This window comes from Phocoena sinus, chromosome 3 (assembly GCF_008692025.1).
Source record: "Phocoena sinus isolate mPhoSin1 chromosome 3, mPhoSin1.pri, whole genome shotgun sequence".
NCBI lineage: Eukaryota > Metazoa > Chordata > Mammalia > Artiodactyla > Phocoenidae > Phocoena > Phocoena sinus.
This window is the reverse complement of record NC_045765.1, coordinates 45694693-45711170: the sequence shown is the minus strand read 5'-3', so window position 1 is coordinate 45711170 and position 16478 is coordinate 45694693. Positions and strand designations below refer to the sequence as shown.

The 16478-nt window shown below is 55.9% G+C and overlaps 1 protein-coding gene across 3 annotated transcripts in view; it reads right to left on the bottom strand.

The window, feature by feature from the left end:
* Positions 1 to 3753: 3753 nt before the first annotated feature.
* The window catches only part of PDGFRB (platelet derived growth factor receptor beta), a 38675-nt gene continuing 25950 nt past the window's right edge, over positions 3754 to 16478 (bottom strand). For all 3 annotated transcript variants that reach the window (XM_032627105.1, XM_032627104.1, XM_032627106.1), the window contains 13 exons: positions 16348 to 16442; positions 15345 to 15477; positions 14688 to 14792; positions 14207 to 14317; positions 12994 to 13153; positions 11769 to 11929; positions 10740 to 10858; positions 10375 to 10497; positions 9485 to 9596; positions 8949 to 9048; positions 8284 to 8389; positions 6924 to 7156; positions 3754 to 5791 (listed from right to left, as the gene is read on the bottom strand). In XM_032627105.1, the coding sequence (XP_032482996.1) occupies positions 5614 to 5791; positions 6924 to 7156; positions 8284 to 8389; positions 8949 to 9048; positions 9485 to 9596; positions 10375 to 10497; positions 10740 to 10858; positions 11769 to 11929; positions 12994 to 13153; positions 14207 to 14317; positions 14688 to 14792; positions 15345 to 15477; positions 16348 to 16442 (1736 nt within the window). In that variant the 3' untranslated portion in view covers positions 3754 to 5613. The remainder of the gene's footprint in view (positions 5792 to 6923; positions 7157 to 8283; positions 8390 to 8948; positions 9049 to 9484; positions 9597 to 10374; positions 10498 to 10739; positions 10859 to 11768; positions 11930 to 12993; positions 13154 to 14206; positions 14318 to 14687; positions 14793 to 15344; positions 15478 to 16347; positions 16443 to 16478) is intronic.

Below are 16478 nucleotides of genomic sequence, written 5' to 3'. Positions count from 1 at the left end.
TAGGTGGTAAGCACAGCACCAACAGAAATGCAGAGGTGGGGCTTCTACACAGCAAAAACTAACAAAATGAAAAGGTAACCTATGAAGTGGGAGAAAATATTGGCAAATTATATATCTGATAAGGGGTTAATATCCAAAATATAAGTAACACATAAAACTCAATAGCAAAAAAAAAAAAAAGAAATCCAATTACAACATGGACAGAGGAACTGAATAGACATTTTTGCAAAGAAGATCTACATATGGCCAGCAGGCACATGAGAAGATGTACATCACTAATCAAGAAATCAAATCAAAACCACAATGAGGTATCACCTCACACCTGTTCGAATGGCTGTTATCAAAAAGACAAGTGATAGGTGTTGGTAAGGATGTGGAGAAAAGGGAAGCCTTGTGCACTGTTGGAACGTTGGACAGCTTGTAGCCACACAGGGGTAGACAGGCCTTGAGGGCAGATGTGGGGAGGGAACAGGAGAGGTTGGAGGCAGGTCAGGAAGGGCCTTAAAGACCACATGAGGATGTCTGGACTTTGTTTGTTGGGCTGTGGGGACCCATCAAAGGTGTTTGAGCAAAGGAGAGCCAAGATCATAGTAGGCTTCAAGAAGATCAGTAACGGAGAAGAAAAACTTTCAGGTGCGGAAGCTGCCATCTTTTCCCTTCAGCAGGGGAACAACCACTCTGAGAATTCTGTGATTTTCCAGAAGCTTTGTTACTTCCCTGTGTTTGTGACTTTCTAGTTCCTTGCAGTGATTACCCACAAAACCCCAAACCAGAAAGAGACTGGAACTGTCCCAACCGTGCTAGGAGGAAAGGAGCCCTAAGCGGGGGGTGGAGGCGTAGGGAGCTGTTGGAGAGGGCAGACAAGCATGCCAAAGGGGGACCAGAGAGAAGGGCAGGAGCTGAGCCAGTGGGAGGGGGACCACAGAGAGATAGTCTGGCTTCTGTGATGTCCCTGAGTCCCTGCTGGATCCTGAGAAGGGCCACCCTCTGCCCCAGGCTGGGCCCCCTTCATCAGGCCCCAAAAGTCATGGCAGGTTATGGCAGATGGTATTCTGAGCTGTGGGAACCCATCACAGCCCAGAGAAGCCCCAGAAGCCCCCACCAAGGAGGAGCCTACCCAGGGAATTCCAGGAGCCTCACCCCGAGTGGACGGTCAGCACCCTGACTCCAAGGTTCAGCCTGCTGCCCTCTCTGTGTCCAGGAACTGGACTCAGAGACTCCCTGAGAAAGGCAGTAGCAAGGACACCAGACTGGCAGGCATGAGCCTCCCTGTGTGTGACGTTGAGCCAGCACTTCCCGGCTCTGAGCCTCAGCTTCCTCACCTGGATCTTCCCTTGGCATGTCTCCTGGCTGTACTGTGAACATCACATGGGTCCACCGATAGGAACCCACTCTTAATGGTGAGGGACCGGGACAGAGTCAGGGTCTCAAGGGTCCCTTTCTATATTACATATTTGGTAATAGATACTTTTTAGTGTAAGCATATATTATATAAATGCTTTTGTGAAAATAATTTTAAATGACTATGAAGCTGAATGCGAAACTGAAATAGAAGAGGCCTTGTGGAGACAGGGCTCTAATTCAAAGAAAGGGCATTAATGGGGGTCGTGGGGCCCCGCATCAGCTGAGGGTCAGGGCCCCTCAGCAAAAGCTTTCAGTCCTTCCCTCTTTTTCCAGGAACAAGGACACTGGCTGTGAATAGGGTGGCGGAAGAATTGTGTAGTCAAGTGGCTCATCGTCTGGCAGGAAAATTCCAGCTCACCCGTTCCCGTGGGCCCGCCTGAGTGGCGGGAGCCTGCAGAGGTTGACCTACGGTTCCCCCGTCCTCCAGCTCCTGCACCCCTCTGCACAGGGGACTGTGGGTTCCAAGTCCCCCACCAGACTCTTGCTTATTATGTCCACTTAGCCCTCAGACTCCCTTAGCTCTCTCCTCTCCCCCAGTGCTTTCTCCTGGAGACCCACAGACCCAGAGGTCTGGAGTCAGGAGACCGGGGCTGGGACCCAGGCTTCCCCACTCACCTGCCATGCAAGCCGGCCTGGGCTTCGCCTCCCCTAGGGCTGACCTGGGGGTCGGCCAAGCCCAGGCTCCTATCCCCTCCCTGCCACACCGACCAGATGACATTGGGCAAGCCAATTCAACCCCCCGTGAACTGGTGTCCCCTTTGTAACATGGGGACAATAGTAGCCCCTGGTTCACAGGGTGGATGTAAGGGCGAATGAGAAATGTGTGCAGCAACAGGACAGGCCTGGTACAGAATAACTGTTCAGTAAGTGGGCACCAGCGCTCTATCCTCCTTTATCCCTCTGTGGCATCATTAGCTCCATTTACCTCTGGGGAAATGGAGGCCTGAGGCTGAATAATCCACCCAAGGCCCCATAAGGAGCAGGCCTGAGATGGAGGGAGCCGAGGTCCCCTGACCTCCAGATGGAGGCTTTTCCCACGGGCGAGGGTAATCCGCACCTGGAATGTGGTGATTTACTCTCCTTACAGGGCAGATCTGGGTATGGCTTATTCATCTTCTACCACAGCCAGGAGAGACGGGGTCACGGGTTCTAAGGCCAGGACCCCCAGGAGGGTGGGCCCTGCAGCAGGCGGGGTTTCCCTGGGGGTGGCTCAACCGCCCGAGTTGGCGGCTGGGCCCATGAGTCAGAGCTGCCCCACGTCTCTGTTCCTCTCCCCAATGGCAGCCACGGCCCCAGACTCCTGGAGGCAGTCCAGGGAGCCCTGTGGTTCCAAAACCAGGTGCCTGTCCCTAGAAACAAACTGAGAGGCCCCTTCCCCAGTTCAGAGTGAGCAGGGAATGGCCAAGGTCACGTAGTGAGGTGTGACAGATCTCAAGCTGAAACCTGGTTCCACCTCAGGTGACCCCTCCCAAAGGGCTCAGGCGGGAGGGCCAGGAAGCCCCAGGCTGGGTCCAGGACCTGTGCACCCTGCCCTCGGCCCCTGGCAGCTCTATTGCCCTGGCTTCCTACCGCCGCCAGGTCTCCCAGGCCTGGGCTGGGCAGTGGAGCCGACGTCCAGTACTGAGCCGGCCAGCAGACACCGAGATGCCTGGTTCGTGCCAGCCCCATGCCACCGAGCTGCTGCAACCATGGGAGGCCGGTCCGCACTCCTCTCCCAGCCTGGCTAGACTTTGCTCTCAGAGACCCAGCCGGGCCGCCTTTCCCACCCCCGCCACGGGCCTTGTCCTGGTGGCTCTCACCCCATGTCTTCCTCCCTTCCTCTTCCCCTCTCTCCTTTACCCTCTCTCCTCATTCTTCCTGCTCTCTGGACCCCTTGGGTGCTCTGTCCATCTGCCCTGCTCCTACCTGAGACACGACCACTACTCACCGGGGCCTGGGATCTGGGCTTTAGCGGATGCCTCTCATGAGCCACACCAGCCTCAATCTGGGCCCATGGGCAGAGTGGAGGGAGGGAGGGCGGTGGCCTGGCTTAACGGCCAAAGCCAAAGCACATGGTGGGGTGGAGTGGGGCTGGCAGGGGAACACAGGCTCCCAACCCAGAGCCGGGCACTGCAGAGCCGGAAGAGCCTTCTCCTTTTGCAAACTGGAAAACCAAAGCCTGAGGTCCAGGTCACCCGGCTACCAGCGAGGAGCTGGGGGGAGTGTGAAGACCCCCGTCTCACAGATGGAAGCAAAACTTGAGCTGAGGGGCCCTGTGCAGGGATCCTACAGCTGGGCGAGCCCGGCTGCCCTACCCCACTCTTGCCACCTCCCGGGCCCGGGGATCCAAACCTGCGAGACACCACGAGGTCTGTGGGTGAGAAGCACCAGGTTTAATATTAAAATCTTTCTTTTAAAAAAAAAGTACACAGAGAAGAAAAGTTGATGGCATACAAAATAGCGCTTCTGTTGTATAAACGTGAGTTAACGTGAGTCCTAAAAATACTTGTAAACCTAGGTGATTACATCTTTGGTACCGTAGTGAGAACCCACGCCCTCTCCTTGACCAGGCTTCGGGGGTCCTGGGGCGGGGAGGTGCCAACCAACACAAGGGGCTGGTGCCCAGAGGCGCTGACCTTCCCTCACCCCCCCTCCAGCCCTTCCCCTGCCAGCAGTCTTGGCCACAGCCCTCACGCCCCAGTTCCCTCCAGTGCCAACTGGGCTGGCAGACACAGTGAGGTGAGCATCCCCGGGCAGACAAAGCCATGTTCTACGGTTCCTGCCTCAGGGTGGGGCAGCTGGCAGGTGGGAAGACACCCTCCAAAGTACCCACCTCTTGCGCCCCTTCCTCAGGTCCCCCATCCAAGGTTTCTTGTCCTTTCACTGTCCTCTAGGTCTGCGGCACAGACCTGGACAGCAGGTACGAGTGGTGGGCTGTGTCAGGTGGTCTGACTTGCCGTCTCGGCCTCCTTTGCCCAGAATAGTTCCAGAGGTCATGTGGGTGCTGAGAGGGGTCCCACGGTCTCCCCATGTCCCTGGGGCAGCTTCTGGGGGCTTTCCAGGACACTGGCTGTCGCTCAGAGTCAAGGCCTGGGCAGCTGGCCTTTGGGGACTTGCCAGGGGCCTGGGGGAGGGGCACAGTTCCTGAATGCCTGGAGTGTGCTGTGTAGTCTGGAACCTCCCCAGACCCCAACTAACCCAGGATAGAGGTTTGGAGGGTTTATCTTTGCTTCATCTGGGCAAGTGTGCAACCCCTGGAATATTCTAGAATGTTAGTGCTGGCAGGGCACCAGAAGTCAATGAGTCCAACCTGCTCATTTTTCAACAGGGAAAACAGAGGGCGAGGGATTCCTCCAAGGTCTCTTAGCGGGTCCAGTGCCACATTGGTCCATACATGTGGACACCTCTTGCAGGCACGTCAACACACTCATCACAGACGTGGGGCCCATCTGGCCCTGGAGACTCTGGTGAGTGGAGTAAGACTGGCAGTGATGAGGAAAAAGACCCCTGGATCCATGGGGCCAGGAAGACACGGACACAGGCATGTTATGGGGAGGTGTACCCCGAGTGCCTGGGGCAGGGGCTACAGGCCAGGGTGTCCTGTCCTTGGCTCAGCCCCCAGCATTAATTAAGCTTGGAAGGCCCCAGACCAGCCTGGGCCTGGGAAAGCAAAGACTGGCATTGAGGGGAGGTGGCTTCTGGATGAGACAACACTGTCCAAGGCCAGGCCCTAGCTCAGCCAGGAGCCAGAGATGCTAGGGTCCCTTCCCCAGCTCTTGGGCAGGAAAAAGTGCAAGGAGAGAGCTGCAGCTCCTTGAGGGGCAGCTGGCTGAAGAGGAAAAAAAGTTAACCTACCACCTCATGAACCTTGAGCATCTCCTCAGCGATTCCAGCCTCCATATCTGTCAGCCAGGGTGAGAATCCCAGATTGTGGGTTGCCAAGCCCACCTTTCCCATCTTACAGATGGGGAAACTGAGTCCCCTGGGAGAAGCCTGGCTCGGAGTCACATGCGCTCTCCAGAGGCAGAGGACCGGTCATGGTCCCTACAGTTCTCTTACCTCCTAAGCCAGCCCCAGGGGTCGGGGTGTGATGTGCCAGGGGCAAAAGCTTTCCAGAGGGGACAGCTGAAGGGAACAGCCTGGCTGTTGGGAGGCTGGGCCAGGCCAGGAGGCGCAGGGTGCTGGGAGGTAGAGGGGGAGCTTCGGGTAGGGCAGGGTGGGGGCCAGCCCCTACAGGAAGCTGTCCTCCGCCTCGGCCCGAGGCCCAGGGCAGCTGGAATCCGGCGGCCGCTTGGGCTCTGGCTCCACCTGGGACTCAGGCTGGGGCTCTGGCTCTGGTTCCTCTTGGGGTTCCAGGGGGCTGTCACAGGAGATGGTAGAGGAGGTGTTGACTTCATTCAGGGCGGAGCTAGAGGCGGAAGGCAAGTGAGTGAGAGGCTGGGAGGGAACCACAGTGAAATAATACCAGCATTAACGTAGAGCTTTCTATCTATCCACCCTTGCAGCATGCACCTTACACATTTTAACTCACTGAATCCTTGTAAAGACTATGCAAGGCAGGCGCTGTGAGGAAAGTGCAGCTCAGAGAGGTTACATCATTGCCTTGCGTCACACAGCGGGTAAGTATAGGAGTTGGGACTTCAAAGCAGATCGAGTTGATTGCTCACCCGTCAGTGTCTCTCTCCTGCATGCCTGAATGTATAATGATCTCATTTAATCCCCACAACAACCTCCAAATAGAAGTATTCTTACTGTTTTCATTTTACAGTTAAGGAAACTGAGGTTCAGAGAGGGGAAGCAGCTTGTCTGAGGGCACCAACATTCACACCCCAAGCTGTTTGAAACTTTGAGCTCAACTCCTCTATACATTGGCTACTTGGAGCCTTGGAATATTTTGGGCGTGGGTTTGGCCACATGGGGAACATCTAGTCCAGGCAACAGCTGGCCTTCCTCCAAAGCCCTCCCCATACCGTAACATCACATCCTGAGGCAAAAGAAAAGCACGAATCTCCTCCCCAGTCTGAATTCTGGCCTGAACTTCTGTAGGTACCTCTGCCTCCCTGTGCCAGGCTCCCTGGGGTCCTCAGGGCATGGTGCTAAAGGACAGACCACAGGGCTGGCGATGACCATAGAGTAATACATGGGGTGCTGGGGATGCGAATTAGATTTTCCTCTTTTCCTCCTTAGGGCTAGGACAGGGCCTAGAGAGGGGACAGAGTAGATGACCTGTGGAGGCTCCTTTAAAGAAACAACTACCTTACAATATATCCCAGGCCACTTTCTCTTACCAGCCTGCCATTTCCAATCGAGGTCATCAAAGGTCAAATGAGTTCAATTCTCTCTTCTATTCACTGGCAGGAATAAGTACTCACCCTAGGTAACTTACTTCTAAGGCAAGCCTGATGGCATGAAGACACAGACAGACACACACACACACACCCAGACAGACAGACAGACAGACAGACACACACACACACACACACACACACACACACACACAATGCACCCTACTGCTTTGGGCTGCAGGTCAGAATGGCTACCTGGCAAGGCTGGGGGAACCCTCCAGTGGTCCCTCATCAGCAACCTCGGGTTTGGGGTCAGGCAGGGGGATGATATAGTCGTTGTCACCCTCGTTGGGCTGCACAGCAGTGTAGAGGACGGAGCTGGTGTCCAGGGGGGATCGGAGGCCATTGAAGCCGGGCAAGCGGGCTTGGGACCGAAGGACGGCTGGGTGGTCGCTCCTCAGAAACTCCTCATCCACCTGCTGGTACTTCTGCTCAGCAGGGCAGGAAGAAGCCGAGACACAGGGAGGGTCAGACCAGAAATGCCTTTAGGGATCATCTACCGGGCAGATTCTGACCCAGCCCCTCCCACCTCATGTAAATAAAGCACCTGGTGCTCAGAGAGGAAGAATTGCCCAAAGCCCCACAGCTGAGCTGCTCGCCTACCTGGCCTCTCACCACACAAGATGGGCTCAGGGTCACCCAGGGAGGGGCCGGTGATCGGACTAGCACCCGCAACCCTAACTCTTCCCCCACTTCAGGGTAGACAGGCACGGGCTCTCTGCCTGCCATGGCCTCCCTCGCTGGGGCCACAGTCTCCCTTGCTACTGAAGGGAGACAACTTCCTTTCAACTCACTGGTCCTGGAGCTGTAAACAGATGTGTTTGGGAGTGGGCTTAGGAATGGACTGAGGGAAAGAGCTGTGTCTGGGCCAAAGGACACGTGCATCCCCCTCACTGTAGCTTCGTAGTTGGAAAGCGAGGGTTTTAAGGCCCTGCTGGCTCCATAAGCCTTGTATGAGCCCGCCACAGGGTCCAAGTGGTCAGGCCCTCAGCAGTCATCTCGCCTGGGGTTGTTCAAACTTGTGACGGAGGCCCAGGACTTGGTCTGGGTGCAAAGGCATGAGGAAGGATGCAGGATGAAGGGGGCTGTAGGCTTCTTGCCCCCACTTTAAATTAATCAGCTTCCACATAGGATTTCACTTTTAAAAACTCTATGCTGCTAAAAGAAACTACACTCACAGCTCCAGCCCATCCCTTATTAGTACCAACAGGGAAACTGAGGCCCAGAGAGGGGAAAGGATGGTCCCCCAAATACCAGCATGTCACACAGAGCCTTGTACCCTGTGTCTACTTCTGGACCAGAACTCTCCGTTCCCCACCCCAACCCTGCCTCAACGTAACTTTTTTTTTTTTTTCCAGTACGCGGGCCTCTCACTGTTGTGGCCTCTCCCGTTGCGGAGCACAGGCTCCAGACGCGCAGGCTCAGCGGCCATGGCTCACGGGCCCAGCCGCTCCGCGGCATGTGGGATCTTCCCAGAGCGGGGCACAAACCCGTGTCCACTGCATCGGCAGGCGGACTCTCAACCACTGCGCCACCAGGGAAGCCTTCAACGTACCTTTTTGTAACCCTCGCCCAGCAGTCTCTCGAGAAGCAGCACCAGCTGGGAGAAGGGGGGCCGAATCTCAAACTTCTCTTCCCAGCACTTCTGCATGATCTCATAGCTGGGGAAAGGGGCAGAGGGGTCAGGGTCTCTGGCTCAGGGTCTGCCACCTCCCAGAACAAGGGGAGTAATGAAGAGTTTGGAGGGGAGGGGTTTTTCCATTACTGCACCTGCATGTTCCCTTGGGAAGCCCTCCCACCATCCTCAGTTCAGTGGTCCCATGGGATTGATCACACCTTGGTGAGCACATGACACGGGCATGGCCAGTAGGCATTTTTATCACCTTAGCTCAGTGGCTGGTTTTCTAGATGGGCAGGTGACCCCAGCTGAGCCCTTGACAGTCACCTCTGGACTGGTGACATAGTTCACTGGAACTATGGTGAAAGCAGCTAGGACGTAGCCATTTGGACGGTGCCAACCTGAGAGTGAGGCTGACGCGGAGGAGAGCAGAGCCCCGCGGTAGGATGACAGAGTGTGGATGATGTCTTATGAACAACAGGATCCAGCTATACCTACATTTGTCTACATCTCTGAACTAATAAATCTATTTTCAGCTTAAGCTGGTAAAGTTGGATATCTACTGTTTGCACCCAAAGTGTCTTCCCAAGCGCTCCACTCACATCTCGTCAGAGGCATGGGCAGGCTGAGCCATGCGGTAGCCCCGCTTGATGGCATTGTAGAACTGCTCGTTCATGGGCAGCTCTGGGTACGGGGTGCCACCTGTTAGGGAGCAGAGACAAGAAACACAGGCTCAGGTGTGTCGGAACAGTGGCAAGAATCTTCTTCCATGGGACAGGGAGAGGTACACCAACCCCAGCGTCGGTGAGGGTGCAGTGGCCTTGGCATTGGGAAATGTGGGCTCCCTCATAGGCTCTGGACAGAGACTACATGCCTCCCCAGAATCAGAGAACCAGAGAATGCTGGAGCCAAGCAGGCTTTTTGATGTCACTGTCCAAATTCATCTCTACTGAGATGGGGAGGTAAAGAGATCCAGAGAGGGCAAGAGACTTGCCAAGGTCACACAGTAACAAGAAAGAAGCAGAGCTTCTGAGCCCTGTCCCAGAGCCCGTCCCACAGCCCCACCAGGATGAAGATGTGAGCGGTCAGGGCAGACGCTGTGCCGTGAGGCTGAGGACTGGAGGAAGAGGAAGTGTACCCAGGGTGAAGATCTCCCAGAGCAGGATCCCGAAGGACCACACGTCGCTCAGGGTGGTGTAGAGGCTGTTGAAGATGCTCTCGGGGGCCATCCACTTCAGAGGCAGGAAGGTCTGCAGGAGGGCGGAGGCTGCTGAGTGCAAGGGGGGGCCGGGCCCCACTCTGCACCTGGGAGCCGGGAGGAAGCCTGGCAGTTCCTACCCCCAGCTCTTTCTCACTTCTCGGTCCCTGAGGGCCCATCTCTGCTGATGCATGGTTCCCACGCCCATCCCACTGCTGGTCAGAGGATCAGGAAGCTGAGTTTCTTTTCGCACAAGCTGGGGACATGGTAACCCCTGTCCATGAGGGAGAGCCCCAGGGCTCCTCATGGAACAGGCTCCCCTTCTTGACCCTAGGAAAGTCCACTGCTGGGGGGAGGAAGAGACGTGCCAAGGTGTCACCCAGCTCTCATCCTAGCTGCCTTAGATCTCTGGGCCGATTCCTATGCGGGAAGTGCGGACATGAGTGAGAGGCAGGATGGTCACCTTTGAACCAAATACTGCCTGCCATCTACGCAGCTGTCTTAGCCTGTCACCTGGGCTTCTTCCTCTGTTCACCATTGCTACTGGGACAGCACATTTGGCCTGTTGCCCCTTCAACCTCCCCAGGACCCTTACAGCTGGTCCCTTGACCCCTGCCACGACCAGCAAATCTGAGCCCCCGGCCTACCCCACGGGCCTCGGCGTCTCACCCCCGCCCCATGCACAGCTAGTGGCTCCCCTTCCCATCCCTGCACACAGGGCTAGGCAGGCAGAGCCCATTGCCGCTGGGCAGGTCAGGCCACGAGAACCCTGTCCTGATCTCCCATGAGCCACAGCCACGCGAACCATGAGGACGGGGAAAGGCACTCACACTGCCTTTGGAGATGTAGTTCGAATCCCGCATGATGTCACGGGCCAGGCCAAAGTCGCAGATCTTGACCAGTTTGCCCTCACAGATGAGCACATTCCTGGCTGCCAGATCTCGGTGGACGCACTGGGGAGGGAGGAGATGGGAGCTGAGACCGTGGCGGGCAATTCTGGGGAAAGACTCTCCGTGTCAGGGGCTTTGGGAAATATGCATCGGTGCTCAGGTGTGAGGGGCCACCAGGTGTGAGGGCATTTGCCGTCCTCACCCGCCAGAGGGCTGCAGTACGGGGCCATGTACTGGGAGCACCCTGGCTGGCTGGGTGACCCACCTCCCCAGGACCCCACTGTGCTCACTGTGACCACACATACATTCTTGGAGGCCAGGAACTCCATGCCATTGGCCACCTGGTAGCTGAAGCCCACAAGATCCGTGTAGCTAAGTACTGGGGACTCGTTGATTAAAGTCACCCGGCAGGTCCTCTCAGGAGCTAGGGAAGAGCAGAAGGACACCCACTGTCTTGTGTCTCCCTGGGGCTAGAGAACTCCTGGCCTTTGGCTCGTGGAGGCTGAATGTCCCAGAGAGAAGACTCCTGATCCTCTAAGCCTCCCACAAAAGGAAAACAATTTCCAAATGTCTGACTTAAATTCTCCTTTATCAGAGCCCTCATTGGCCAGAAAAACTTTTGGCTTTAGCCCTGGGCCACCTTTGCTCAGCCTGGCCTGCCTGCTCTTTAGGGACTCTAGATCAGCCTGGCACCTGCAGACCACTCTTCCCCGAGGCCCCAGCAGGTCAGGCACCCCTGTGCCCACCCTAGCTCCTCCCCTCCCTGTGGACTGTGTACACATCTCTGGACCCAGAAACAGGGGGTTCATATTGGGGTTCCACCACACAGCAGCTTTGGGCAGGTGGCTAGCCTCAGTTTCTGCATCTATGAAATGGGCACAAGGTCACCTTCCTAACAGGGTTGTTGCCAGGCTGGGCAGAGGAAAGGTTTCGAAAAGAATGTATGACTACATGGGACTTCCCTGGTGGCGCACTGGTTAAGAATCTGCCTGCCAACGCAGGGGACACGGGTTCAATCCCTGGTCCGGGAAGATCCCACATGCCGCAGAGCAACTAAGCTCGTGAGTCACAACTAGTGAGCCTGCGCTCTAGAGCCCATGAGCCACAGCTACTGAAGCCCACGCATCTAGAGCCTGTGCTCCACAACAAGAAAAGCCACCGCAATGAGAAGCAACCCGCGTACCGCAACGAAGAGTAGCCCCCGCTCGATGCGACTAGAGAAAGCCCGTGCGCAGCAACGAAGACCCAATGCAGCCAAAAAATTTTAAAAAATTAAAATTAAAAAAAAAAAGAATGTATGACTACCTAGGTGTGAGGACCCTGTGCGCACCCACCGGAGGGGACGTAGTTATCATAAGGAGCCATGTAGTTGGAGGACTCGATGTCTGCGTATTTGACGTCCCCTTTCATGTCCAGCATGGGCACGTAGTCCACTGACTCATCTTTGCTCATGTCCATGTAGCCACCATCACTCTCCCCAGGCAGGGACACATGGCTGGGAGCAGAGGAGCGTTACAAAAGGAGAAGCACAGGCTCTTCCCTCTCTTCCCCTTCCTGCAAGGCCCCATCACTCATGCATTTCTTCTCTCCCTCACTCTCGCATGCCCACACAGTCTGTCACAATATGAATGACCATGTAGTGAGCCCTTCCAGCCAACCTCAGACCCACGCTGAGCTGGACGCTGGGTCTGCCAAGATGACCTAGGACCCAGGGTGTGTCCTCAGAGAATTTACGTCCAGGGGTGATTCCAGCACCCCAGGACCAGGGTCACAGGAAGGGCCTGTACCCAAGTGCCTTCCTGTGGCCACTACAGCACCGTCCAGCCACGATGCCCTGCAAGTGGGCAATGAATCGCCTTAATGCCTCTGCCTGCAGCTGCAGCTCCCCCAAGAGCTGCGGGACTATGTACACATGTGTCTCTAGGGTTAGAGAAAAGACTGGAAGGAAATCAATCAAAATGTTGGGGAGGACACGGGTGAGTTTTAATGTCTTTTAATGCTATTCTGAACTTACTCTTGCCTCTGCAATAAACATGTGTAGCTTTTGTAATTAGCAAAAGAACAAAGAAATGCCATTTTGGAAAAGAAAAAGAAGAAAGGGGATGAGCTGCCCTGGAGGCACTGGAGAGACTGGTGTGGGGAGGAGGGGGGAGGCTGTGGCAAGGCAGGAGTAGAGTGTGGAGCACCACAGAGGGGGTCATCCTGGGACAGGAGGGCCCCAGGTGCCCCCTGTCCACGACAGGAGATGAGATGGGGTGGGGTGAGGGGTCAAGGGGGTCACCCCCTCTGAGCCTCCAGAGCGCTCAGCGCAGGACCTGGCACACCACGGACAGTCAGCAGGTGGTAGCCGATGCCACCATCATCACCACCGTCATTGTTTTGCCCACCTCTGGGGTGGCCAGGGGCCAGGTCTTGAGCTGGCTGGTGAAACAAGTGAAACCTGGTTCCAGGAGTGGCTCTGCCCGCCCTCACCTCAGCTTTCTGTCCTGGACAAGGAAGGAGTGAGCAGGCGCTCCTCAGGGCTCCCCACAGATTCAGGTCCCGCCCTCCCTCCAGTACCTGGGCAGCGGGAGCCCAACGGGCAGGGCGTTGCTGTAGAGCTCAGCGCTGGGCGGGCGGCGCTTGTTGGAGCAGCGCAGCAGAAAGGTGTGCTTGTTGCGGTGCAGGTAGTCCACCAGGTCGCCGTAGCGGCAGTACTCGGTGATGATGAAGATGGGCCCTGCGGAGGGACAGGCTCAGGGACAGTCCCCGGGGCGGGGCGGGGGGGGGCCTTCCCATCAGGGCCATGAGGCTAATGACGGGTTGCACGTGGGTCAGCAAAGAGGCTTAGGTGCCAGGCAAACCTGGACTTTCCTGACCGTGAGCAAGGCACTTAGTTTCCCTGAGCTTTACTTTCCCCATCTATTAAATGGGGCTAGTAATACCCACCCCAAAGGGCTGCACTGAGTATTCATGAGACAATGTCTTTGTCAGCTCAGCTCAATGCCTGGCAAGTAGCAAGCACAGGGTTAGCTGTTATTGATAAAGCTGATTCTCGAGCCCAGGATACAACATAAACAAAGGTAACTCTTTATTACCAGGTTACTGTTTAAATTCAAACACGATACATTGACTTAAAGTCAATCAGTGGCAGCTTACACATACTGGTGGAATCAAAAATTTTGAAATGTGTGATCATTGCAGACATAAGTTGGCCTACGTACACAGCGTACTTCTGTTTTTGTTGCACAATACCAAGGAAAATCCCAGATCTCACAATAAGCAGCTGTAAATAGCGATAACATTTTTTTTTGGCGGCCTAACTTGTCATCAGAGCTTCAAATAAACACATTTGGCTGGAGAGACCTTATTCTATGATCCGAGTGACAGCAGCTCACAGTGAGCAAGCTAGTTGGTGGGCTCCAGAGGCAGGGCTATAACTCATTTCAGGGTCACAGGAGCTGTCACTTTTGATAGTTTTTAAAAGGTATTGTAAACAAATAAGTAAAAATAAAATAAAATGTATCGTGAACATTTTTTCAGTGTCAGAGAACCCCTTGATTTGGAAGCCGCTAGGACTGGTGAACTAAAGAGTCCTTTGGTCTTGAAGGCGATGTGATTTGGTGACTGGCTAAATCCCACACCCATCTGCCTCTGTGAAGTGAGGGCACTAGACAGGGTGGGCACGGACCCTCCAGCTGGAGTGTCCTGTCCGTAAACTGAGGAGGGGGCAGGGAGGGGCCAGGCCTTGGCCACTGGCACTTCCCCAGAATCCTCTAGGGGTGGGTTGTACCTCCTTTAGTGCAGGCCCCCAGCAGGTTGACCACGTTCAGGTGGGGCCCGAGGTGACTCATGATCTTCAGCTCCGACATGAGGGCTTGCTTCTCGCTGCTGCGGGCTGTGGCTGAGGGAGAGAGGGGGCCCTCAGGCTTGGTCCAGTCACTGAGGCCCCGCAGACAACCCACTGGAGCCTATTCCGGCTCTTCTGTCCCAGGCTGTGCTGTAAGACCCAGGTGGCCGAGGGAGATGAGGACCCGTGCACAGGAGAAGAGGAAAGAGGATGGGAGGAAGATGGAGGAGGAGAGGAGGCTCCCGGAGGAGGGGGCAGGGTGAGAAAGCCTCTTTCCCAAAGCAGAATCAGGAGCGCTGCTGGCTCTGGTGTGAATGTACTTCCTGTGCCCAGAGAATCAGCAAGAAGCCTGCTCTGGGAGTGCCTGAATGTGCGGGGAGGGGGCAGGGGAGAGGTAAGGGAGGGGCGGGCTCCCAGGACTCACATTTCAGCATCTTGACGGCCACTTTCATGGTAGCCTGCGAATGGCTCAGGCCATGAGCCGTGGCCTCCACCACCTGCCCAAAGGCCCCGGAGCCCAGGGTGCGTCCTGGAAAAGAGATGATCTCTCAGCTCCTGGTGCACTAGGAAGCTGTACCCCCCCTACACTCTCTGAGGTCAAGCTAGACATCCCTCAAGCCACGCTGGACTTAAGGTGTTTCTCCGACGGACACTCCTAAAATCACAGTGCTTCGCAGACCTTCCTGGTCTCGCTTAAGTCCTGCCTGCTTTCTGGCCCCTCTTTAGTCCCTGGAGGCCTTCTTCTCCCCACAGAGGGGAGCACAGCTCCTCCACGCTCTCTCAGCCTCTCCAGCTAGACTAAGCGCAGGCCTGGCACTCAGCGTGCCCTCGACTAATACTTCCTCTCTCGCCACGAAGGGGTCCCATCTCCCACCATCATTGGATCATAGGACCTCAACGCTGGACGGTCCCTGGGGGATCATCTTGCCGCCACTGTACAGAGGGCGGGGCCCCAGGGCCAGAGAAGGCAAGACGTCAGCCCTAGGTCTCAAAGCTAATCATGGCAAGGCTGTGCTCCGACATCAGTGTTCCCACCCGCCTCGAGTCCCCAGACTGGCACTTGAGGCCTCCCTGGGCTGACCAAGCACAAGCTGGTCCCGCGGCAGCTCCCAGGTGGAGTCGTAAGGCAGCTGCATAGGGTCCACGTAGATGTATTCATGGCCATCAGAGCTCACAGATTCAATCACTTTCCATCGGATCTCATAGCGTGGCTTCTGCAGGACCAAGACGAGGGACGGATCATCAGAGGGGGACCACTAGGTCCAGCTCCTTATGAAACAGATGGGGCAGGAAAACCTGAAGCCCAGGAAGGATGAGGGGCATATCTGAAGCCATACAGCAAGTTATCAATAGAGCCGAGGCCTTCATGGGCTCCACGGAACAGATGTCAGGGGGAGATGCTGAGGAGCAGCTGACAGCTGAGGGGCAGGCTCATCAGAACCTCCGCACCAGCTTCTCCCAGAGCCTGGGCCGCTCCTCAGATGGGAAGACGGGAGCAGGCATCCCTGGAAGGTAACACAAGGCAGGGACATTCTGCTGGATGTGGATGGCCCCTCCCCACGCTGGATCAGTCACAGCGGGAATCTCAGAAAGATATAACCTTAGAGTGTTGAAATCATAGGATGTTGGAGTCACAGGATTGGAATCTGAGAATGAAAGAAGCATGGGGTGCTGCAGTCCTACGGTGGAATCGTGGAACGGTGAAATCTCAGAACAGTCCATTGAAATGACAGATTTAAAGGATTAGAATGCCTTTCAGTAGAAGCCTGGGAGTCTCTGTGGGTCAGAGTTGGAAGAACGCTGGAGCCCGTGCAGTGCACCCTGAAGGTCCCATGCCCCGTGGTTGCGATGGGCAGGGATGATGCCTGAGCAGGACTCTGGATGGAAAGCGGGGTGCACAGCAGGCCCACGTTGCCCAGGCTGCTGGGGTTGAAAGCAGCTCAAACACCCAGCATCACTTCACACCTGAGCTCCACGCTGGGCCCCGGCCATGGCCCAATCCTCCAGCAATAGGGGATGGCAGGGGGGGTCCGTGCAAAGAATGGTGTGCCAGTCTGCACCCATCAGGCAAGGGTGGGGCTTACCTTCTGCCAGAGCATGATGAGGATGACGAGGGAGATGATCGTGAGCACCACCAAGGCCAGGATTGCCGAGATCACCACCACCTTGAAGGGTAAGGCTGGAAGCAGAGACAAGAGCTGCTTATGAGCAAGCA